Source organism: Phalacrocorax carbo, chromosome 2, assembly GCF_963921805.1.
Source record: "Phalacrocorax carbo chromosome 2, bPhaCar2.1, whole genome shotgun sequence".
Lineage (NCBI taxonomy): Eukaryota > Metazoa > Chordata > Aves > Suliformes > Phalacrocoracidae > Phalacrocorax > Phalacrocorax carbo.
The window spans coordinates 6,132,361-6,156,764 of record NC_087514.1 but is presented as its reverse complement, the minus strand read 5'-3'; the positions used below and the strand labels follow the sequence as shown (position 1 = coordinate 6,156,764).

The 24,404-nt window shown below is 41.7% G+C and overlaps 1 protein-coding gene across 3 annotated transcripts in view; it reads right to left on the bottom strand.

Annotated features, from left to right (window-relative positions):
* Positions 1–24,404, bottom strand: part of COL22A1 (collagen type XXII alpha 1 chain) — a 263,312-nt gene that overhangs the window by 199,451 nt on the left and 39,457 nt on the right. For 2 of the 3 annotated variants that reach the window (XM_064442038.1, XM_064442039.1), the window contains exons 2-3: positions 17,833–17,991; positions 12,500–13,066 (exon numbers count right to left, since the gene is read on the bottom strand). In XM_064442038.1, the coding sequence (XP_064298108.1) occupies positions 12,500–13,066; positions 17,833–17,923 (658 nt within the window). In that variant the 5' untranslated portion in view covers positions 17,924–17,991. The remainder of the gene's footprint in view (positions 1–12,499; positions 13,067–17,832; positions 17,992–24,404) is intronic. The other variant, XM_064442040.1, reaches the window with a different exon arrangement.

Genomic DNA, 24,404 nt, shown 5'->3' with positions numbered 1-24,404 from the left:
GTGCACACCCTCTATCACAATCCTTATTATGTATGCCACACTATATACAAGAGTCAAAATATTTAAAACAATCCATGCAGCCTTCCAGCAGAGCAGAGACTACTGCAGAGCCGCCATTCACATGGACACTTTTGCAAATGACATCTGCAGTGAATTAATTGGAAACTTGAATAAATATTTCTTAATTACCCAAACCCATACTTATTAACTCCGCTGGTTCGAAATAATTTGCCACCTTTCCAGTCCCATTCATAGCCCCAAACCCACAAGAAGCACCAGCAGTTCTTCCACTGGGTTTTTTCACGGGGTCCTACGAGTGAATTTGTAGCTTGTCTGTATGGGAGGACAATCGGTATGAGCCAGTAACACGGACTTGATTAACATGCAAGCTGGTCTGAGCTGGCACCCTTCCCATTTTGATTCCAGTACGATACAGTTTGTTTTGGGGTCTGACTTTGTTACAGTGCAAACCAGAAAGATCATTAAGCAAGAGTGGATTTGCAGGCCTGCCTCAGGATGCAACCTTCATGCTTCAATTAACAGTAAAAAAAGGCTGTTTGCAGCAAAGGTGTCTTTCAACAACATTAATTAAAAAAGCTGTCTCCTCCTCTGTTACTCTTAATTGCATTTCAGCCATTAGTTGCTTTTTAAAGCATTATCTCCTTGCTATAATGAGTCAACAGACTGCAGCAGGTAGTATCACAATGCACTTTACTTCAAGGGCCAATTTATCACAACGTTTAGGAAGAAGCCCAAGATAAGGCAGAGGAACCCATTCTTCTCACAGGAGTAGTCCCTTAGGGAGGAAGTACAATTTAGCAGTACAATGCTTGACCCAAAACATATGGCAATACTTGACAGTAGTTCTCTAAACCGGCACTGTCTCCTGCGACTGCACAAATACCGCAGAGTCGGGTAGCTAGATGAGAAATGCAATGCGCGGGTCTGAGCTCGCAGCCACGCTGCCCTGTATATGTATCAGTAATGTGAATCCCAACAGACTGACTTACTGGCGTAAGGAACCAAATATTATTGTATTCCCAGGAGGTGGGGAAAGATTCAACTCTTTTGCTTTTGGCTGTCAAAGTGAGGAATCTGATGTGAGGAAGTTATCTAAGCTCTCTCAAAAGTTAATGAAAAGGGATAGGCACTCAGAGGTTGAATCATGCCACCTGTCTTGGACAGCCTTCTTCAAAAAGGATGAATCATTCTCTGGAGGTGTCTACTCCTTTCCACTGACTATCAAAAAAGTCTAGACAAATAACTTCCACACGACTGCAGTTAGGTGATATGAATCCCACTGAAGATACTTGAATATAAAGATAATAATATTGTTTAATTCAGTTTATAGATCTCAGTTCTGATCCAACATCTGTTTTAAACTCAGAAACACCCTCAAGCTATTAGAGTCATTTGCCAGAAAGCAGTAGCACTAGCGACTAAAATTCTGCTGCACCATCCTACTTGTGTCATATTAGCATTGCAGCCTCTCACAGAGATCTTATGTCTTCACTGCCAAAACTGAGAGGTTTTTATAGTAGGTAACTAATGTATGCTATCCATCTTGCTATAAAACCCTGGGGGAACAAAGCACAGTTATTTCTACTGCACTGTAGCTAAACGAAGTCTAACCCAGAGGTGGTGGATTGGGTTGATCGTGTGTAGTTACACTGCATTAAAAATGTCCTGTATTTCATCTTCACTAGGGCTTTAACATGTTATGGCTTTTTGTCTACTTCACTGTAAAAAAAAAAAGACTGATGCTTCAGGCTGAAAGGACACAGTTTTATTTTCCAGAGTTTATATATATATAAATAAATATCTGTCTGATATACACACCCACACATACACACATATATATGTATTTTATATATACATTTCTTAATTTCCTAGAGTACAGATCGAGTTATAGCCAAACTGACACTAAATGTTGACTATTAAGTTATAAGGAAATGAATGGAGTTTTGAAACCTGACATCACACAATGTCGCTGTTCAATAGTTTAGGACAGCAAGCAACAAAAACTACAGTATCCAATAGTATATTCCTATTACCCAAGTTTCCTAAATAAAATAAATAAAAAATAACCTAAGTATCCAAGCGTACTCCCTACTTCTGGTCAGCATTAGCAGTAGTACTGACAGTTCCCAAAATGGAGAGCATGCCGAAAGGCATTTTATGCAGAACTCTCAACTATTCTCCATCATTTGTAACTACATTAACATAGCAGAGCTTGTTCAATCTCTTATTTGCATTTTAAAGAACCTAATTCGTACTTTATCAAAAACGCAGTTCTCCTAGGTGTTCATAATGATCCCATTGCTTTTGTTTCATGTTATAATCAGGATTACTCATTTGAAAAGGAATTTGGTATTTGGGTATAACTTATAGGGAACTTGATGGGATTGAAACACTAACCCTACAATTTGCTAGCAAAAAAAGCCCACCAGCTAAACCACGCTGCAGCTTTACCACTGGGGAAGAAATATTCTCAGCAGACCAGTACATTACAATTCAATTTTGCACATTGGCTCAGTTCATTTGAAAACAAAATGAGAAGCTGAAATTCAGTGGCAGAAGGGCTGATAACCTTTACAAACTTCCACAGAAAAAAGGATGCACCAGTTTATATTAGCAAAGGATGAAAAGGGAAACGGTTATGTCATTTGAGTTTGAGCTCCAGTAATAACATGAAGATCTCTTACACAGAGTCTACTCAGGGTTTACATGTATCAGAGATCTACCTACAGCTTCAAAATAAGCCCTTAGAAATTTAAACAACAAGCTTTGCTTTGGTCCTGAGCACAGGGATAGACAACACGGGCCTCTAAAAAAGCTCAGCAAGACACGGAACTGGAAGCAATGGTTTCATTCCAGATCTTAAAAATAGGTGGTCCTTCCCATTTTGTTTCATGTGTTAATGTGACAGCTTATCTAGGTCTGAGCACAGTTGTGTTCTTACAGCTCAATTCTGGCCTGTGAAATCATTTCCGAAATCAGTTTAACTTTCAGGTGATGCAAAGACCTTGATTCAATACTGCAAAAGGCCACAAATGTTCCAGTGGAGCTATGTGATGAGGAAAGAGCCTTTTACCCAGGCCAGAGTTTTTGTGCTAAACTTTTGCCCAGGTGCCACAGGCAGCCTGTGACCAGCAACAGGTCCCTCTACCAACACCCCGCACCCCCCGTGGTACCTCCAAGCTCCCTCATTACCTGGAATATTAGGATCGGCAGCTCTAATTGCAGTTATTCATCACAAGACTTTGAGGCTTGAATATATGGAGCCAGAAGAAAACAAACAAACAAACAAAAACCCAGCCCTGACAGACCAAGCTCACTGTTGCCATAGGGGGTTTACAGAAACATTAATTCCATAAGAAGTCACGGGGTTCAGGAAATGGATTTCAGGAGAAGTGTAATATGCTGCAATGGGACCTTTAGTGCATTGCATGGGGTTTTGCATGCTCTGACAAACATTCACACTTCTCTATCATTTGCAGTAAATTCTACCAGCTCCATCGGCAGAACTGGGACTAAATTTCCATAGGACCTTTCCAGACTTGGCTTTCCATATCCTAAATAGAAGTACACCCCTCAATCAAGGGAGAAAAGAGGAAATCTTTAATTCACAGGTGCAACTAACCAGGGCAGGTGATGGTCTAGTTGCATTTATAGCCTGTGCTGAAAGATACCATTAGATTTTTATGAGAATAGCCACATAAAGCATAAAAAAAAACCAAACAAAAAACTCCCACAAACAAAATCCCTAAGGCAGGCCTAGAACATTAAGTGGTGTCCTTTCAGTTTGAGGTCAGTTTAGGGGCTCTTAATGAAGGAGAAATAAAGCACTGACTGCACACAAGAGCTGCTCAGGTTCAAAACATTTTAGCCTTGTGAAGGACACATGGCAAGGGTTTTCTCCTCACCTCTGTTTTTCTTGGACAGAAAAGCCAGTAACTAAACCTGAAACCTCAGAGGTTTTTGTGTGCCTTGCCCTAGTCTCCTGCTGAGCATCTGCCCAGCTTCAGAGGTTATTCTTTCTACTGGCCATTCCTTATCAGTCCAGCACAAAGCAAACACCAAGACGGACAGCACTGCTCCAAAGATGAGTCCTCTCTTTCACCCCATCATTTGGAGTCCACTGGAGCAGACAGAAGCCTCCTCCTGACTGCAGCTGGAAAGTATTGGGCTCCACAGCCTCATTTTGAAAGTGCTGAGCACCCACAGTTCCTGGAAATCAATGAGGGCTGCAGGCAGTGTTAAAAACAAGCTACTAATAACTTTCAGCACACGACAATATGTTCCAACTTTTTGCCTGTTCCTATTTCTGTATTTCTCTTTCATTCCTACACTATTTAGAAATGGCTCACATCATCACCGTATTTTTCCTCTTTTTGTTCTCTAAATGGCACATTACTTTTTCATAAGATGTAATTTCTCCTGCCACTGAGACCCATACTTTTCCTGATTGTCTCAATGTTTCTTTCTAATGTCTGGGATTTACTTTTATTTGTCATGAGTCTAATCTTCTCTCTGCCTTTACAATTAGTTTTACTGTATATCAAACATAGTTCACAAAGATTTCTTGTCTGAAATTCAAGAAAAACTACTGCAAGCCAGGGGAGATGTTATCATTCAGCTAGATTCCGTGATTTCGGACAAGAGGTTGTTGGCGGTCCAGATTCATTGCTTTACGTAAAGTGATTGTCCGTATTTTATGATGCTACTCTTTGTATGTAATTGTTAAAGAAAGAAACAAGAGATAAGAAAGGCAAGTGCAAAAGGTTTAATTGATCTCGTTATACGTCTACCTTCAGAGTCCCTTATTAAGGTTCCCAGAAGTCAGCACAAAGGTGCACGTTTGGAACAGACTCCTTTTCTCAGATGTATCAAAGAGTAGTAGAACTAACACCATTTTCTGCCACAGACTTACTTCTAAAACTCTGCTGTTTCAATGACTGTTGGATTCGTACCTTGCTCCCTCAGCAAAAAGGAGAAATTGGGCCACAGCTGCTGCAAGGCTGAATTTCCTCATCACCTGAAGGCAATGCCTAAGACATTGCTTTTTCCAACATACAAGAGAAGAAAAATAAATCAATAAATCACTTTCCAAAACTGTAACAGAGCTAACATTGGCTTCAGGGCAGAGAAGCTACTCAGGTGCAGGATCACAGAAATATCAAAGTGCTGCCTGGAGGCACCGGCAGACAGTCTGTATCCAAGTGAAGGTGGTGGTCAGCTTGCTCATCCCGCCTACCATCGACTCCCAGCAGGATGCTCCCAGCCAGCCACAGTGTACGTCGGAGGAGGGAGAGCTCTCTCATTACAGTGACATTCCTGAACAACCAGAAGCTAAGTCATTAGTAAAGCAGCAATAATTATGCAAACTGAAAAGCCTATTTAAGGAAAATGGAACAGTATCATGAAGATATCCATCTGCAGTGGGATATTTTTGTTAAACATGCAGTTTATTCAAGGCAAGCAAGCTGTGCTGAAGCCTAGAAGTGAAGTTTAAATGGGAAGAACCTGCCTAGCAATCTACTTTGTGCACACTTAAACCAGAGGATAGCAGAGCACAGGCTCACATTTACAGTGGGAGCACATGGAGGATTTTCCTCAGCCTTCTGAAATTCTTAGCTAATGTTCATCAAGCTGATATGGACTAGCACTACTGTACCAAAGGATGCAGTCAGGCCTTCCTCCCACTCCTAGTTATTTGTTCTCACCTTGTGGCAGTTCCTCCCTGGGACAGCAAATATCCATGTGGCTGCTTGGTGAACTAAATCTGAGTAAAAACTAATCTGGGAAAGAAAACAAGAACATTCATTGGCTCCCTGATGTAGTTCATGGTGAGGCCATATAAATGCCTGTGCTGGCAGATGGGAGAAGGAAGTCAGGAAGAATAAGACTTTCTTTTTTAGCAGTGGGGCTGGCTTTAACTGGTCATAAAACAGCATGGTTGCTAATCTCAGAATAAACCTACTCATTTCAGAGTCCCAAGCAAAATAGGAAGTTATTTAAATGATATGGAGTTTACACAGTGGCAGGACTGTAGTCATGATCTGGGAAAACAGTCACTTCTACATCATCTGTGAACGAACTGAAGACCAACCAGCCGCCACTGCAAACTCCCTGAGCTCAAAGACTTCTGTCTGTCAGACACCAGCTCTGGAGCCATCTTGCTCTAAGCTGGTGGTGACTGGACAAAGTGGAAAATCAGATCTGAGGTTTCAGGTGCTGTAAGAGAAAAAAGAATATCTCTGCTGTGCTTCCCGGAGCCCTAATCCAAGATACCAGGCTGTCCTTCAACCCACCCAACAGCAGAAGAAAGTTGCATAACGTCATCACCACTAAGCCCATCAAATATTTTATCTCCTCCCAGCGTATCATCCATGAAAAGTGAATTTTCTTCTTCTCTCTCAGACAAAAGATAAATCAGTTGGAAATTCTGTCACAGGCCTTTTATCTCTTTGCAGGAAACTGCAGTTAGCCAGCAAATGTGGTGATGAAAGGATGTGTGATCCTGTCATCTGTGACATGAGAGATTGCTAGAAGTTGGAGATGTTAGAGTTTGAAAAAGCCACCACTGCAGCTGGAGGAGAAGAGCATCAAGAAGCAACAGGAGATATCAGAGGTGATATCAGCTGGGTCACTGCCTAGCTACAGCTTTTAAAAAAGCAGCAGTTGTCTACTGAGCTTTTAACAGACTTCCCAAACCATCTGGAAGTGACTAGATTTTTCAAGTCAGAATCAAAATGTTAGTAGCTGCACTTAGCCTGGACATACTCTTAAGCAGCCAAATGGAATATGCCACTAAAAATGCTGCCTGTGGCAGGTGTGATGTATACATGATCCAGAAGCACTAGAGTTAAATTATCCTCATGGGACACCCTGTGCTAGTCAGACTTTAACCAGTCTGTTAGACATCAATTATTGCTCCAAAACACCTCAACCTTCTCTGCATTCAACATGGAGGTGGGTGCCACAGATTCTTCCAAGTAAATGTATAGGTGCACTTGTGGGATGTACGAAGTTCTGCCAGATGACAAGAAGCTACGTTCACATTTCTAAGAGGTCTCTACAGGTCATCACAACAATGAAAAAGAGCTTTTGTAGTAAGACCAAGCAAGACTTGGAACTACTGCTAAACTGAACTTTTGAAGAACCCAAATAAAGTCATACTCCAAGTATGAAAGTAAAACCAGTCTACAAATTCCCAGGTCCAAAAATTCTGCCCAACAAACTAAAACTAAATTAAAACTAAAAGAAATAAGACTACTACCACAACTGAGTTCATTAAAATACTTTAGGATTCCCACTCCTGCCAGCTTGTTGTGTTCCACCTCCCTTCCTATTCCATGATGTCTAATGCAAAGCTATCTAGAAATCAATGTTTTTGCAGTGAAATCTCAGAGCTCCACAGAGAATATAAAATGGGGGTCAACAGGCAAATTCTGTTAGGTGCTGATGTATTCTGATATTTCAGTACTCATGTGAGGTTTGACTATATTGATAAGTCTCTTAGAAACTGTCAGTCAAGGTATGGCAATTCAGACGCCTACCCTTAGTCACAGTCTCTGGGCATGAGATATTTTTACCATTGAAGGCCAAGGAGAAACAGCCTGATGTTCTTCTGTGAACATACCATGAACCTGAGCAAAGGCGACTTCAAAAAAAGACATTTCTGAAGGCTTTAGCCTATTATTTTGAATGGTGTTCAAGGTGTTGCCTTGAAGGCTGGAAGCCCTTTTGCATCACAAACAGAACAGTGGAACCATACGACTGACATTTTATGCACTGTAAACACAACCTAAAGTCAACAAAGACATGTACAAATAGAAAAATAAATGTTATGAATCATCTGAACATGTGACTGCTTTTGATATTTTATCACAGGCCTCACAATATCAACCAAAATCAATGACAAACCATTGGTACCAACCAGTCATTGAAACATTTCAGCTTCATCTCCTTGCGTTTGCAAAGCATTTCAGATTCATATGACACAGTCCTTGGGTCTTCCATATATCTGCAGAGGAACTCATCGTGGCAGGGATCTCATCAGGCTCACGGACAACTGAAAACTGGTTATGTAAAGAGCTACATTCTACACGAAAGTCACTACTGGACATAGACCAATGATGAGCACAATACTCCTGTAGTTCTTCCTGAGAGAACATCTGCTTGTGTTTCTCCTATTACTAGCTGTATTATAAAATCCCGAATCTTAGCAAAGACTCTACCTCTACAGCCAAATTTATTTTCAAGCTGTGAAATGTGGCTTTTGCAGTAGAGCAGAGGCTTAGTAATCGCATATACATGCCTTGCACTCCAAGGGTGCCAAGTGACAGGCTTCTGCTTTATGGAGCCAGTAAAGAGTGAGAATGATTTTGGAGAATGTTTTTGCTCAGCTTTGCAAACTGTATCTTATCACCTTCTTGGTTTAATGATAACAGAATAAACTCAATATTACAGCATCTAAAGCACTGAAATCAGTGCTTTTACGAAACAATTACCTCTGAGCAGGTACAGGTGTTTTAGATCACCACTGCAATACCCGCCCCCATTGAGGTTTAAATGCCAGGTGATAGTGTTAAAACCCAGCCCTACGAGATCCAAGCCAGGCTGACAACTTTGTATATGCACTAACTTATCAAATACAGCTTTAAATTAAATCTGGGTTGAATTTGAAGAAATTGGCTCTCTTTGATGAGCATAAACTTACTATTCACCTACCAGAAGCAGATGCTAGTGTATTTTTAAATATTCCATAGCTGACTGTTGTTATCTCTACAACATAAAAGCAGAAACCCTATTTAGGAAGCATGTAGCATCTCTGGAATTTTTAGCAGAATGCATCTCTCCTGCTTTCCTGTGAAAGCATCACCCATTTTTGCCTGCTAACTATAGACCAGAATGTAATGGAGATGTTTGGCAAAAATATCTCACAGTGGCACAATGTCCCACTGAGCAGACAGGTTATTTTTTGATTCTGCTATGCTTACTTCCACAAGATCAAATGAGAGTTAAATGCTATTAATGCCCTTAATGACATGTTCTTAGCAATAAACTCAGTCAAATATAGCAAGATGGAATGACTGAGTCTAGGACAGGCTAGTGAGACCAGAGACAAGTGATTCTGAACAGCTGTTGGCATGAAATTCAGTATTTGCAACACTGCACAACTATTCACGTTTTGGTAGTACAGCAGTACAAGGACTGGAAGACTCATCGTTGGTCAGTACAACAAAAATACTTTCTACCATTTCCGCTCTTTGACGAGTCTCATGTGTCTCCCAAGAGCTCACAAAGAATTATGTCTGCTAAAACACTACCTTGGCTGTGGCAATATATGCTCTTGCCTTAGAATGAGCACGAACTAAACAGCAGTTTGGCATGTGCCCTCATCACATCCTCCACCCACTCAGCGGTTTGGATGCTCCTGTTCTATCTAGTGCTGTCATATTAAAATTACAGAAAGTAAACTACAACAACTATTAAAAGTTTTACCTTCTAAATATGTGTAAGGCATAGCCCTTACAGCGAATGGCTTTCCCGTTCCTACTGTGTTAACATGAAATTTAAGTGGCACACGCATCAGAAAACAGTTGGTCCTGTTCCCTGCCACCTTTTCCCACATCCCAAAACAGTTTCATCATCACGTATTCAGATAACTAAAGAGTTACCTGATCTCTTCATTAATACTTTTGCTGATGGTTCTCTCAATGTCCCACCCTATATTTTAACAGTCAACTTCAGAGACAGCAAGAATTTCTAAATATCATGCCTATTAAAAACCTTTTGCATGCAAACCAATAAATTCTATTAGTATGACAAGACTGCCAAAGAGCAGTTTTCCTGCTTTAAATCAAAAAAGAAAAGACTTAGGGAAGATATGTAACATCCTTCTAAGCAGAAAAGACTGATGTACAAAGGAAAAGCCTGCTCTTTTAGATATCCAGTGAAAACAGGACAGGAACAGGCTCCAGCTGCAGCAAGAGGGACTGAGTCCGGGCACTAAGGTGGTGTCCCTCACCAGGGCTAGAGTGAAGGATCCAGGGATGTTACAGCATCTCAGCGGAGTCCTTGGACCTAAAGAACACCGCCCAGGAAGACCTACGGCAGGCCTACCTTCTATAACTGCTGCTGCTGTGGAAATCAGCCCACTGCACCTGCATTTGTTGCCTTACTTGATACCCTGTCTTTCTATCCTGCATCCACTTCTCCAAATCCACCTGCACTCACTGTGTCCTGTGTACCTGGATACTCAATTCCCCTTGTCACTGTTAACTTCCTTACATCTCATTATTCTGCCTGAGTTGTCCCCAATATGTGCACATTATCTACTTGATGTTTGTTCAGCTAACTCCCTCCTCCCTGCTCCCTTCCTTATTAATGTTCATTGATGGTAGTCTGATTCCCTTTGTTCTAACACAGAAACCAATTCTTTTAGCAGCCCGTTTACCCTTAAAAGTTCCCTGTATCTAACAAAACTAAACCCTTCCCTTTCACTTATTCATTTTATTTCTTTCTTTCTCTTTTTATTTCTTTATTTCTCCCTACCGAACCCACTAGTGCAGGTGGGAACAAACAGCTTGGAGAGTGACCGCTATCGTGCTCAGGATGACGGATGCTCCCCGTAATCCTTTGTGATTTAATGAGGAGTGGCATGCACACACGTGTGGACATAGTATGGGCTCAGACAGGCACAGACAAATCCCATTATACTGTGACAGGTAAATGATTTTTTGAGAAGGTGACAATCACAGACCCAGGTACAAAGTTCTGAAAACACTTGCTTTAGAAAAGGAACATAATAGAATTTCAAAGGAAAATCACATTTTGGGAGTTCAGCAGCTGTAGTAAGAAGTTGTTTGAGTTGGTTGAGTGTGCCCACTAGAAGGATTTACCCTTCATTCTACCTGAGTGGTGTGTATGTTTACATAAGATTTTGGGGCAAAAAGACCCAGCTCCTTCAGTCTGCATAGTTTACAATTAACATCCACCACGACTTTCACTTGTATTGGGATTACACTATCCATACTCACTTTTATTCAGGCTGAAAAAAAAAGCAGTCACACCTAGATATTGTTGGGTTATGTCAACTGGTTTAAGCCTGCTTGTGCTAGTCACTCTAGAAACATACACAAACCCAGAACATTACATTAGCACTTCTTTCTTGCAAATGGAGGTCACAAAGAGCCATAAATGAGCCTCACACCACCACCTAAAAGGCCTGGTGTTTTTCAGGCAATTTATTGTCATCTGATTTCTTCTCCTTGGTACCCAGTGACAAGATGCATGGGAATGGTTCAAAGCTGTGCCAAGGGAGGTTTAGACTGGACATTAGGAAGCATTTCTTTACAGAGAAAGTGGTCAACCACTGGAACAGGCTTTCTAGAGAGGTGGTCAATGCCCCAGCCCTCCAGTGTTTCAGAGGCATTTGGAAAATACCCTTAATAACATGCTTTAACTTTCGGTCAGCCCTGAAGTGGTCAGGCAGTTGGACTAGATGATGGTTGTAGGTCCTTTCCAACTGAAATTTCTATTCTATTCTATTCTATTCTATTCTATTCTATTCTAATCTAATCTGACAGTAACACAAGTTCCTGGCCTGCAGACCTGGTCATTGTAACACTGCAATGTCTTACAGCATCACACAGGGAGTCATCTCTTGTCTTTCAAGTTCAGACCTACGAAGCAGAGCAGTGTCTCATGATTTTGACCCAAAGAACTCACAGCAGTCACAACACACACTGCAAAATGCAGCAAAACAAGGTAACTTTTATGCAGTCACCAAGAACTAGAGAGTGATTTATGAATTGTGGAAGGAGAAAGGGACATGTGATTGCTGTTCCCTTTACAGAGCTGGGAGATACCAGCCATAATGCCATCACAGTCCGCTTCACCAGGGTGCTGGAAATTCTAAGTTCATTTATTTGGTGTGACTTTCACACACTGTTCTCCATTAAAAGTCATTCAAAATATCACCAAGGTTTATGTGGTTGATAGACAGAGGCTAGTGAACACTAGTTGTCAGTGGAGTTGGGATGCTGCAAGGCAGAAAAGCACATGAATCCTTTTGCTGCATGCATAGAACTCTTTACACATTGTAATGCCAGAAAATAAGGGGAAATAAACTAAATCTGGGTATAAATAAGATGTCATCCTTCATATTCAGTAGTCCAAACTATTATAAAATAACTGAACTATCTCAGACCCAAAATGGAGTTCACTTTTCGGTCTCGAGTTGACCACTAGAAGCTGACCTATAGCTAATGCTGACTTGGGCAGGAGAATCCAGAAGTGATCACTTCATCACACTCCAGGTAGTAAAATGGCTTCTTACAGAGTGGAACAGAGTGGAAGACAGTAAAATAAAGAATTATCAGCATAGAATTATAAGCACGAAAGAAAACAAACACAGCTTTTCATACCTATACGCTAACTGAACCTATCATAATTCTAATTGTGTAGAAGAACTTGGAGTTCTACTTACTTTCACAGAGACGTCTTCTCAGCTTCCCCCGAATTTTATCGATGGCGTTGTAATCAGAGACATGAAACACGTGAGCAGACTTGGGTTCTGAAGCAATCTCATCTAGTTCCTCTTTTAAGGCTTCGCCAACACCCACAACAAAGATCCTAATCCCAGCCTGATGGGCTGCAGTGGCTGGATCCAACACATAATCCTGGCTCCTTCCATCAGTCAGAAGGATAGCCACTTTTTTAACAGTTCGATCACTAAGTCTCCCACCAGCTTCTTTGGAAAAACTGTAGGTGTTGATGTACCTGAGAGCATCTCCAGTGTTCGTATTACCTCCGTAATACTTAATTTTTCGTGCAGCCTCTTTGATTTCCTCACGGGTTTTGTACTTTCCCAGGTCAAACTCCGTGGTTGGACGATCACTGTATCGCACCACACCTACACGAGTTTTGTCTGGGCCAATCTCAAAAGTTTCCACCAGATTAGACACCCACTGCCGAACTTTCTCAAAATCTTCTTTTCCAACGCTGGAGGAGGCATCCAAGATGAAGACAAGGTCATAGTGAACATTCTTGCAACCTACAAGGGTGGCAGAAAATATCACTAAGGGAAGCTGAAATACGAGTATCAGACATACTAAATATTCCCTAGGCTTAGCTCTCTAGTGAGCCGTTTGGAGGAGGCAGCAAACCTCCTCTCTATCCTGCAGAGAAAGTGCAGATTCTCAGCCTTTCTTACTTGTGATTCACCTGATCTACTTCAGGACATCTAGAGTAGATCAGAACACACTTCCCATGAAAAGGCAAACCTTTTCTCTTCCTTCACTACTAACTGCCTCTGCTCAGTCTGTGCTCACCCACACCATCTGCATGCATATAAAGCTATTTTTCTCAGACTTCACTGCAGTGCCTTTGCTCAGGCAATGCTCTAAAACGACCTTGGCAGATCAAGAGATCTGTCCTGCCTTGCCTGTGCCAATCCAGACCATGAGTAGTGAAGCTTTCATGTTCCTTATTGCATTAACATTATGATTTATTTATGCTTAGCTAGAAGCAGTTCTTTTGCTCAGCATGATATCCTGGTGAAGCAAGTTTGTAACAAGATTACTTTGATTTTGAGGCTCTCTGCCGTTGACTGTTGACTGAAGGATGACTCACTGAATACTGGCATGGCTTCCTTGACAACAAAAGGCAGTCGCTCTGTAAGGGAAAAGTTCACTTATCCCTACAACCACCCTTTTGGCTCCAGCCATGATATTTGTAATTTGAGGCCTGTGTAATCTAAAAGGCAAATGTATTTGAATTGCAGCTTGCTTGCCCAGTGAAGTCAGACTGGTCATATATTTGTCAGCCACTTGCCAAGAAAGTAGATCTCTCAGGAGATGTTTTCTAGCTCTTTCTGAATATATGTAAGCCAAGAGGCAGTATATTCATAAATGTCCCACAGATGACAAAGATTTATCATCATAATGCCTGAACTGGACAAAATGTATATAAATACAGACATATGTTTATTTAATTGACTCTTATTGTCCATAGTCCCTAAGAAATTATGAGTTTCAAGATTGAAAGCTGCTCTACAAAGTCAATTTATCTATGGTCACAACCACTAAACATTGTTTCTCCTGTAGTTCTTGTCTCACATCATCTCACAAAATATAACCACTTATTTGAACCAGTGGTAAAAAGCTAATTTGACCAATCATGTGGAGAACAAAGCACATATAACCTGATACAATACAGAGAGCTGGTCCATACCAGTGCCTGTGTTACTTTATTTCTCCCAGAGTGACGGTGCTCTTCTATGTCCCACTGAACTGAGATGTTATATCTGTCCTCTAAAATGTTGGCAATTGCCTTTAAATTCTGCTGCTTTACCAGAATCTGAGCCGCTAGCCCACATCTGCCCACATCCATTAAGAGCGGATCTGTTCTGTTGACTCCTGTTTCACTGCAGGACCCTGATTCACAGAATCACAGAATCACAGAAAGGTGGGGGTTTGAAGGGAACTCTGCAGGTTATCTTGTCCAACCCCCCTGCTTGAGCAGGCACACCCAGAGCAGGGGGCACAGGAACGCATCCAGGCAGGGTGTGAATGTCTCCAGGGAAGGGACTCCACAAGCTCCCTGGGCAGCCTGTGCCCCTGCTCTGGCACCCACACAGGGAAGGAGTGCTTTCTCATGTTTAGGTGGAACCTCCGATGTTCCAACTTGAGCCCATTGCCCCGTGGCCTGGCGTTGGGCACTATTGAAAAGAGCCTAGTCCCATCTGTTCCCACTATGACTGCGTTAGTAACCTCCTCTGGGCTCTGACCTGGACTAACCAAGTTACCTGCCTTGGTCAGATAATTTGAGAGTATTTGTGAGATACAGAACTCCATGGTATGCCCACCGAGGACAGTTTAGCTCTCCATACATTAAAGAGTGACATTCCCACTGTACGGTTTGCACGTTTTTACATCAGACCAGTTCCAGCCAGGTCCCAAGCAACTAAATGTCCATCAGTGACTAAGACCTCGGACCTGCCTCACCTCTGTGGACTTGCCTGGAGAATGGCTGGCCCTGGATGCTGTCTTTAGACCTGATCCAGACCTTGACTTCCTGACTCATGTTCTTGGCTTGATCTTGGACCTGCTTCATCAGTATGAACTTGTCTGGGAATCTGGGTTACGTGTTGAGCCTGGCTGCCATCCCCCAGCCTTCCCTGCTCCCAGGATGGGGGTGGTAGGAGAGTCTGTAGCTGGTGAGACCTTGTCCTGCCAGCCCAGGGAGACCCCCAGCTCCTGGCTCCCCATCCCTTAGGAAGCTGTCTGTCCTTGCTGCACTCCTGATCAGAGCTAAAGCACTGATGTAAATACACCCAATGTGGATGTAAGCTGAAGACTAGGGCGTTTTCCCCAGAACAGACCAAAGAGTATGGAGGTATCATACACAGATCATTCAGTCAAGCACTTGATTGACAGCCAGCTGAGTGAACAGAAATATGAATCATGCTGCCCAAAGGTAGGAGGAATGATGCTGTTGCCATATTTCCTCAGTGGGTTCCAGCATTTGAATGTACAGGAAAGTCAAAAAGCCTTGTTCAAACACCAGAGCTAATTTATGATCATCCTGGGGTTGTGCACCTGCCCTGAAGAGGACAGGAATCCCAGAACAGCCCACTGCACTGGAAAGAAGCTTGTGGGTGGCTCATCCACTTGAGGAGGACTTGCCTTCAGATAACAGCAAAATCATTATAGATGGGCATTATACCACTGTAGGGCCATGCTCATGGTATTGGATGATTGCCATGAGAGTGGTTGGATATGCAGCTGGTGTGTTGAGAATGACGATGAAAACTGAGCATCATCAGTTGCTGTGTTAATTCCCATAGCAGGGTACATCCCAGAGACCTGACCCAGGCGCTGCTGATCCTTCAGTGTCTAGGGAACAACCCATGGACATGGGATCACATTGGGAACAACCCATCCATATGTGATAACGTTGGAAACAACCTGACCACATCGGATCATGTTCTGTGACAGCATTTTGTGAGTAAGGCAATGCTTGTCTCTAACCACAGAGTAAGAAAGGTCTGGCTGGAAACACACAGCAACTGCCTCAAAGGTAATCAGAGTGTGGAGATGACTGAATATGTCATTTTATGTTATCAGATATAAGTTATGTTACATCTATGTATATTGGCTAGACTGCCAAGTGTAGTTCTGCTTGTTTTTTCAATATAAAGGATATAATATATACCAGTAAAGGGTAAGCAAGAAATCTCCACTCTGCCCCATCAATTCATTATTATATTAACCTATTCTGTTTGAAAGAATATTAAATAAGTGAGACTAACCAGAGTATAAAACCCGCAAGGTACAAGACCTTCCTGTTGCTTATTTTAATGACTCTCAGCAGATGAGATGACTGCAATTAAAAACCAAACAGAACAGACAGAATGAATCCTGTTGGCATTCAAGAGCAATGAGTCTTAAAATAAGAGGGGATTAAGGTTTAAAAAGTGATGCCTATTCAGACAGTATGAAGGGAAGAAATAGATGGCCCTTCAGGATCATTTTCTTAGAGTCAGTGATTCTTTGCTTACAGACCTGATGGCAGTGAGACGAAATGTTGCAGAAAAGCTTTTAGCAAATATTAATCTGCATTTTTAACACAGTAATGTCCACTGCTGGACAAAATTGATTGTTTTCCAAGAATTCTATAATAATATTGTTTACTGGCAGGAACAGTTCATGTTAAGGGAATATAGGAGATAATTCATAGAAAGTGAACTTTCAGTTTTGTAATTACAGGAATACTCTCTGGAAGCATAATTCCAGGAGTTGTATTCATCCACTCAGACACTGAGTCAACCGTTTTGCAATATTGCCATTAAAAATAGTTCACAAATAAGCCATAATCCCAAAATGAATTAAAGTAATTACAGAATGAACATATAAATGGAACCACCATATCCTTCCTGTGATTGATCCACAGACAGAAAAAAAGATGAGATTTTGCTTTGTTTCGTTACTAAGTGCTTATTGTTGTTAAACCCAAAAAGCCTTGTATAGATCATGTAACAAAACTGTAAAGCAGCTATTCCTTAGACTGAGACAAGGTCTAAAAAATACTTTTCTTTCTTATAAATTACCTAAGGCTATACAATAGCATCTTTGCTAGAAAAAGAGACAGAAAGCCTCCATCTCAAAGTACCTTTGGGCTTTTTTTTACCAATAAACTGTGTGATTCTACAACTGTTTTCTGTCTCTGAGATATAGCATCATTCACAGCCAGATAACTCAACTCTTTCTACTCCCCCAAAAAAAACAATGCGTCCGTGTCAAGTCTGCCTAAAGGCACAGTCCCTCAGCTGCACCATCCCCTAATGCACTCAGTGGCATTTGGGAGAGAGTGCTCATTATCACAGGCCTAAAGCCGTGCCGGGGACCATGTTAGCAACTAGACAGTATGAACCAAGAGAGGGCACAAACAGTGTCCTGGCCCTGCTGAGCTCACTAGGGAAGTCCCAGCCAGCCAGAAGACTCACTAGATCTAATCTGAAACCCACTGAAGACAATGGAAGAAGTGATCTCCACGCCAGTGCAGGGTAGATGAAGCACATCCAGAGTAAACTGCAGGCTTCTCCCCTTGCTGTGGGTAGCTGCAGAACCAGAGACACTAGGTAAATCATAACCTTGATCACTGAGCTATCTCTATCCCTAAGGTCTGTTTTATGTCTTTTCAGCAGTAAATGTCTTGCTTGGGTTTTATATTGTTTTCCTCCTAGCAACAATAGCTTCTCAGCCACGTAAAAGGCCCAGCAGCTACTTAGCACGAGGCAATAAGCCGAATGGCACGTACCTGCTCTTTGTGCCTCAATTCTTTCCCCGCTGAACATGAATGTGAGAAGAACCAGGAGATGGGGCACACGGCGCCTTCCCATAATGGACATGTCTCCTCTTTCACATCAGCTTGTCTTTTCGTTGTGATGGGAAGCTTGCTAGAAATCCAATCTGTAGCCTAAAATAAAGAGCAAGTGTTATCTCATAGAAACGCAAACAGAAGTAATGATGCAAGTGATGGGAGCAACGTTCTGGGGAGTTGTCTCTTCTGCCTGTCATTTTAGTTGACTAGACAAAAACTGCTCAGACAAAGAGGCAGGAGTTTTGAAAAGCTATAGCCTTTCACTGGCTCTATTCAGTGTGCAGCAGTCTGAACGGAAAAAGGAGAGAGATTACCAGATTATTTACTTTAATTGAGCCCACTGCCAACTACACAATCAAGGCACTGGAGTGGAAACCATTCCTGACCTGGCCCTCCCACACATTCATCATTAGGAGATCCACAAGGCAGAGCTGAGATACAAACCACTGCAAATCACACACAACCCGTTGCCACTTCACCCATTGCTGCTGTCAGCTCCTGAACCTCAGAAATGACGAACTCTAAAAATACATGGCTGTTTTCACACACGTATTTGTTGCTAAAGGTCCTTCTCTAGAGGAGTAAATTCATCAGCATCTAAACATATCTTTCAACTGTTTAGTTTAAAGGAGTGCAAAAGCTCAGGTGGATGATCTTCAGTTCAAGGTCATTGGTTTGAGTTTACCTTGACTGAAGCCGCTGAAGTCAGCCGCTATTGCAACAAGCCAGGCATAGTGGCTGGGCTGTTAAAAGTTCAGCTATGTTTTTTACAGAAAATTTTATTATTTACTTATTGCTGTAGTTTTATTATTTTTTATTAGACAGGTCATAAAATCATTACAGTTCTATATCCCATGGACACACGCAGGGGAAAGCAGTTTCCGTGCTGTAGCTCCTCACTGCTTAAGGAATCATTTTGGAAAACTTTCTCCTAGCTCCTGAATCAATCTTTTCCTCTTTCAAGCACAGATTTCTTTGTTCATTTTCTTAGGGAATTTCTGTTTCCTCTGTTTTTTAACATGCACATCAGCTTCTTGCTGTTGATAGCTGCGTAAAAGAGGCATGAAGGGGAGACTGTATGTTGTAGGTCATTGCTGCAGAGTCGGTTATGTATTCTAGGATATTTCTTTTCAAAGCAATAGGGTTCTGTGGGAATCACGGACAAAAAGAATGGCGGTGTCAGCATTTGTTCAAAACCAGTCTTGATCAGGCAAATGTTGGGCCTATCTCTACCATGTGTCTCAGAAATAAAGTGCATGTTGTGATGGTTTAGGAAATAAAAAAGAGGAAAATCTTATGTAGTTGTTGAGATGTTGCTGTAAATCCTTATTCCCAGGACATAATACAGGCTCCTATATTTTCAAAAGTCCATACCATATGCAGACAAGGAGAAAAGCAATACATCTAATAAACCCTGCACCCTACAAATAAAATTTGGAAGTATCTGCCAGTAGTGGAACAGAACTGCAGGAAAGAATTAAACAAAAAAAAAAAAAGGAAAAGAAAGAAAAAAGAAAAAGCATGCTTATTCAGGCACCATCCCTAAATCCAAAGGGCACAGGCAGGTGTTGTATTTTACACCTCAGCCGTACGGTGTCCCTGCGAGACAGTGAGGTGTTCAGGTTTGAGCAAGCTGCAAAAGGTTGCTGGGTAAAAAGGGCATGAAAATATCACCGTGCCCTACAGAAGTTAGAATTTCTTTTTAAATAAGTACATTACTGAAATACCAATCAGGCAGCTGCCTGCAGAGGGATCAAGACAAGCATTACTTAAAATACCTTCAGCCCAAGGTTTTTCCTTCTGTGTATTTTTTAGGAAACATTGTTTTCTGGCACTGGTGATGGGAGAACAGGTTAGTGGGAAACCAGATCTGCCATGCGATGTTCTGCGCTTCCAGTGGTGAGAGCTCAAAATGTCCTTTCCCTGTGTCTGGACTTGCACGGCTGCAAAGTTTTATAAATACATTATTAAAAACAGTCTTTGCCAGCCGCTAACCCACATGAGGCCAGGATAAAAGGAGCAGAGCACCAGCTGGTGTCAGTCAGCAGAACGGCAGCAGGACGGGCTGACGCTGGCTCGACAGGCAGCAGGCGCGCCGGGGAGCTTGGTGGACGTGGCTCACTGGGTGCACTCGTGAATTCTGCCCCCACAGAAGGACTACCTACATGACCAGGTCTGAGAGCTGCATCTCCAAGGTGTCATTCCTCTCCACTCTTTGCCGAAACAATTCAAGAGCTCATTGCTGTATTATGAATGCTGAAAGGTGTCTCAGAACAGTAATTTAGCCTAAAAATATTGGGAAAAAAAACCCAGATCAAATCAGAACATCTGCTTAAAATCGATAATCATAACCTGTGGTGGCTTAAATAGACATTTGTGGTTCAATATTATTCTTACATTCAGGCCAAAATAGAACATTTTATCCATTTTTATAGCACGAAGAATTGAACCAAGTCTCTTAACTTGCAGCTACTTTATGTATGGATATATCAGTGAGAGAAAATTGCTCCATTCACAACAACAGGACTCATGTCATGGCAAGGAAGCCTCCGGTGGTATTAGAAGAAAGGTTGGAGATAAAGAATTTTTAGTGATGGGTTTTCCACACTGGTTTCTTTCCCACCTCAGTCTGTCACTGTGAGACTGAGCCCAGTCTGAAATTACAGCAGCTGATCAACATTTATTTCCCCTTCCAGGAGAAAGGGTTGAAAAGGAGCCAAAAGTGGGACAGTTTAGGCTTCTGAGTGATCCAAGAATAAGAAATTCTCTTCAGTTTACCCTATTTCCAAATGGCCAACATGGATTTTTGTATTACTATTATTTTTAGTTCAGCCTATCATGTGGGAATAATTTTGCTCAAAGCGGCCTAAGTCAGTGTACATACTTTAAAAGTACCTCCTTTTTACTTTTTATCTCACAGACATCACTTTGAGATTCCCTTGTGACACATTTAGCTGTATTAAGTGATACTGAAAAAGAACTGACAAACCCTATCATGTCTGAGTTTATTACCAAACTGTGGACTCTGTGTCTGAGGCTCTGTTTTTAATAGTTTAATGGCGAAGAAAAGAGGTGAGTAATTCTAGCTACATTCAAACATGATGTGGGAATGGCATCCAGGCTGAAAAGCATGTTGGTAAATGTTAAAGTGAGCTCTCTACACTTAAAATACAGGCATAGTACTAAGCTATTCATACCGCCTCACAGCTGAACAAACAATATGCAGAAGATAGACACAAGCTCTATATAACCTTCAGCTTCAGTATGGCTTTTTCAGGAGAGGAGGTATAGAGTTTTAGGTTAGTCAGCATCCATCTTAAGGCCTCTCTACTTTTGAACAATAAGTAAACATTCTTTGGGAAATGTACGCTCATAAAAAGCAGCATTAAAAAAAAAAAAGAGCTGAAGGAGAACTGGGTCTTCTTATCTCAAACATATTTTAATATTTTGCTCGCTGTTGGGCTTCCCTTGCACTCCTGCATTTTATGGGATGCTGCTTTGTCTTCTCGAGCTTTATCCCTTGAGGCTGAGAACAGAGCTAGGGCTCTGCTTTCCTAAGAACCACATACATATCCAGAACAGAACCACGCAGCTGGGCTGCATTTTGTAATGGGGTTTATTTCTGATTGAATCAAAGTCAAAGAATATCCTGACATCAGTTTATTTAGAAAATGAACTCCTGTCCACTACAAATGAGACAATGGTGTTTTCTACCCTGCGCTCTCTGTCTTTGTCCTGCCAGAGCCTGATCCTGAAGGGACATATAGTGACTTTGTTCTAAGCTTCCTTCTCAGATAATGCTGTTGCATCATTTTAATTCACGGGACAAGGAGGAAAAACTTGTATGAAAGAATAGAAGCAGAACTGTTTGCTTAGAAGTGGCATCTTAAGAAAATACAGGGGCAGATACAAAGAATGTTACAGAGAAAAAAACTACTGGATTTCTAGGACAAGCAATTTCAGCACAAGCACTGGATATTCCCTATCTCAGCCTCTCCAGAGACTGCTCTTCTGTCCTGGTTTGAGAGAAGTCACCAACAGCAAAAACAACGTGAGATGGAGATGGAAAAAAAACAGAACACTTTCTGTGATCTCTTTCATCCTTCAGAGGAGTGATTCAGTCACAAACATTAATAAAACAAAACAAAACAAAACTGGAGTCAATACTAAGATGAGCATTTCAGGAGTGTGATTTAATAAAACTGCTTCTACCTCATGCGAGTAAAAGTTCAAAGACCCTACAGGGACAGTATAAAGATCAGTGATTCACAGCTGAATGTAAAAAGCATGTCCAGTTATGGGCTTTAGCCTGCTCATTAACATATCTGAGCTTTTACTTACGTTTTACTAAATTATACTGTTCATCTTACTGTTAAATTCAAGAGGGGCTGATACTATTATTGTGCCTAATTTCATCCATTTGTCTGCTGCCACCGAACATCACCGTGCATCATATAAATGTTCTAACTATGCTGGCATTCATAATGTGATTTTATATGTCTTTGGTATGCTCTTCTGAAGAAGAGGTTAGCCTGGGGTGAAAAAGACAGTGTCCAATTATACAGCTTTTCACACATAAAAAAAACAAACAAACAAAAAAACCCAGAACACTAATACATCTGATGTCCTAGAGCCAGCTTGTTGATCTTGCCTCTTCCAACTACTGAACTAAGCAATTCAATTATCTAAATTATTGCTGATATGAGCAGGAAACCAACCATATAAAAGAGAGATGGGACTTTCTTTCCCCCGATCAGCCCATGCAGTCGTATATCTTTGTTCAATGCTTTTTAAAGAAATCATCCAATGGCATTTCTGGAAGATATGCATCTTGCCAGGCCTGATCCAAAGCCAAGTGTAGTTAATGAAAAGAGGACCATTGATTTCAATGGGCATTATTTCAAAACCCATGTGAATAATCGAGCAGAATATTCTCTGCTAACACCGGAGCTGTTCCCGAGGTACTTTGTTCAACCACAACTGATCCAAAGTCTGCTAAAATCAAGGCAGAGACTGGCAGCAGGTCCGCAGTGTGTTGGATGAGGGTGTTCATGCACCCTGCTAGTGAACAGCTCTCTAACATCTGCTCTAAGTGCCGGCAAGGCTGCAGGGACTGAGACATTTCTTCTCTTCTTTTGCAATATCACATCTCAAGAGCAACTTCTACCCCAATCCCTAAAAAAAACGATCAGACGCAGAGAGATGGTTAACGTGAATGCTAGCCAGAGTCATCTGTCAGCTTTATAGGAGATGAAATAGGGTGGTGGGAAAGACCAGCAGACAATTCAAACCCATCAATTTGTTTGCCTTAGCTGAACTCTATTACTGACCTGAAGTACTTGGTGCTGGAACTACCAGAGCCCATGAATGATTAATATTGCTGCAATTGGAAATAAGTTTGATCATGCAAGAAATGAAGTCCATAGAGAACAATTAGGAGGGGAAAAATAATAAATAGCTGTTTCCTAAGTGACAGATACCTGTCCAGGAGACAGAATGAGACAAGAATCTAATGGGAGAAAATATAATACAGAGGACCGTAACCAAGAGTCTTAGAAGGCCGTAAAACATACCCCAAGGGGGACTGGATTAACTCAGCACGGGCATTTCCTAATTTCTGCATGCTCCACTTTGCAGCCTTAGAAACCTTCTTTCAACCTCTGTGGTGTTGCATGTTCACGCACAGGCAAACCTGAGAGAAGGTCAGAATTAGAATTCAGGCACTCCTGACTCCTTGACCTATGCTTGGATCATGCATCCCTCAAATTGACCCCTTTGTAAATGCATCCACCACAGACGCTTTAAAACCAGCTCTTACTGGTTGCCTGCCAAATCACTGCAATTCTAAAATACCCTAAGTGCTAGATGATGGCTGTGCAATGTATTTTTGCCTGCTGCAGCCACGCTGTGTCTGCAGGCTAAAACCTTGATGCAATATCCCCAAGTATAACTTCTCAGTGATTCGTTCAGAGGAAGTAACTCCAGATTTAAATTGTACTCTTGCATGTCAAGCTTAGATTAGCTAAGAAAACCCAAAACTAACCTGCAATAAAAAGTCTCTATGATAGACTCTCCCAAACTCTACAGTCTGTGGTTAGGGCACTACCAAATCCACACCACTATTGCCAAATTAATTTTGTTACCTCTCCTATAAGTAGGCCGCACTTGCATGGTGGGACCGGTTGCGTGCTGTGTCTACACCCCAGCTCCCTGATGGGATAAGACATGGGTGCACTCTGTTCTGCAATGCCCCCGCTGCTGCTGTGCCCAGGAGAACAGATGCTGCAAAGTGACGCTCCAAACCTTTTAGATCTGGCCAAATGGCTAAAGCAAGTCTTAAGAGCATGACACAGAATGCAACCATCTCTTGGTCTCCCACCATAACTTCTGAGGAGCTAGAAACAGCCTATATCCCTTGCTAGTGCAGAAAAAGCACATTCTGAAGCAATGTTTGAGAAAGTTACACCCAGCAGTTCTTTGGCTTTGGCATCATCAACCAGTCTGTAAGG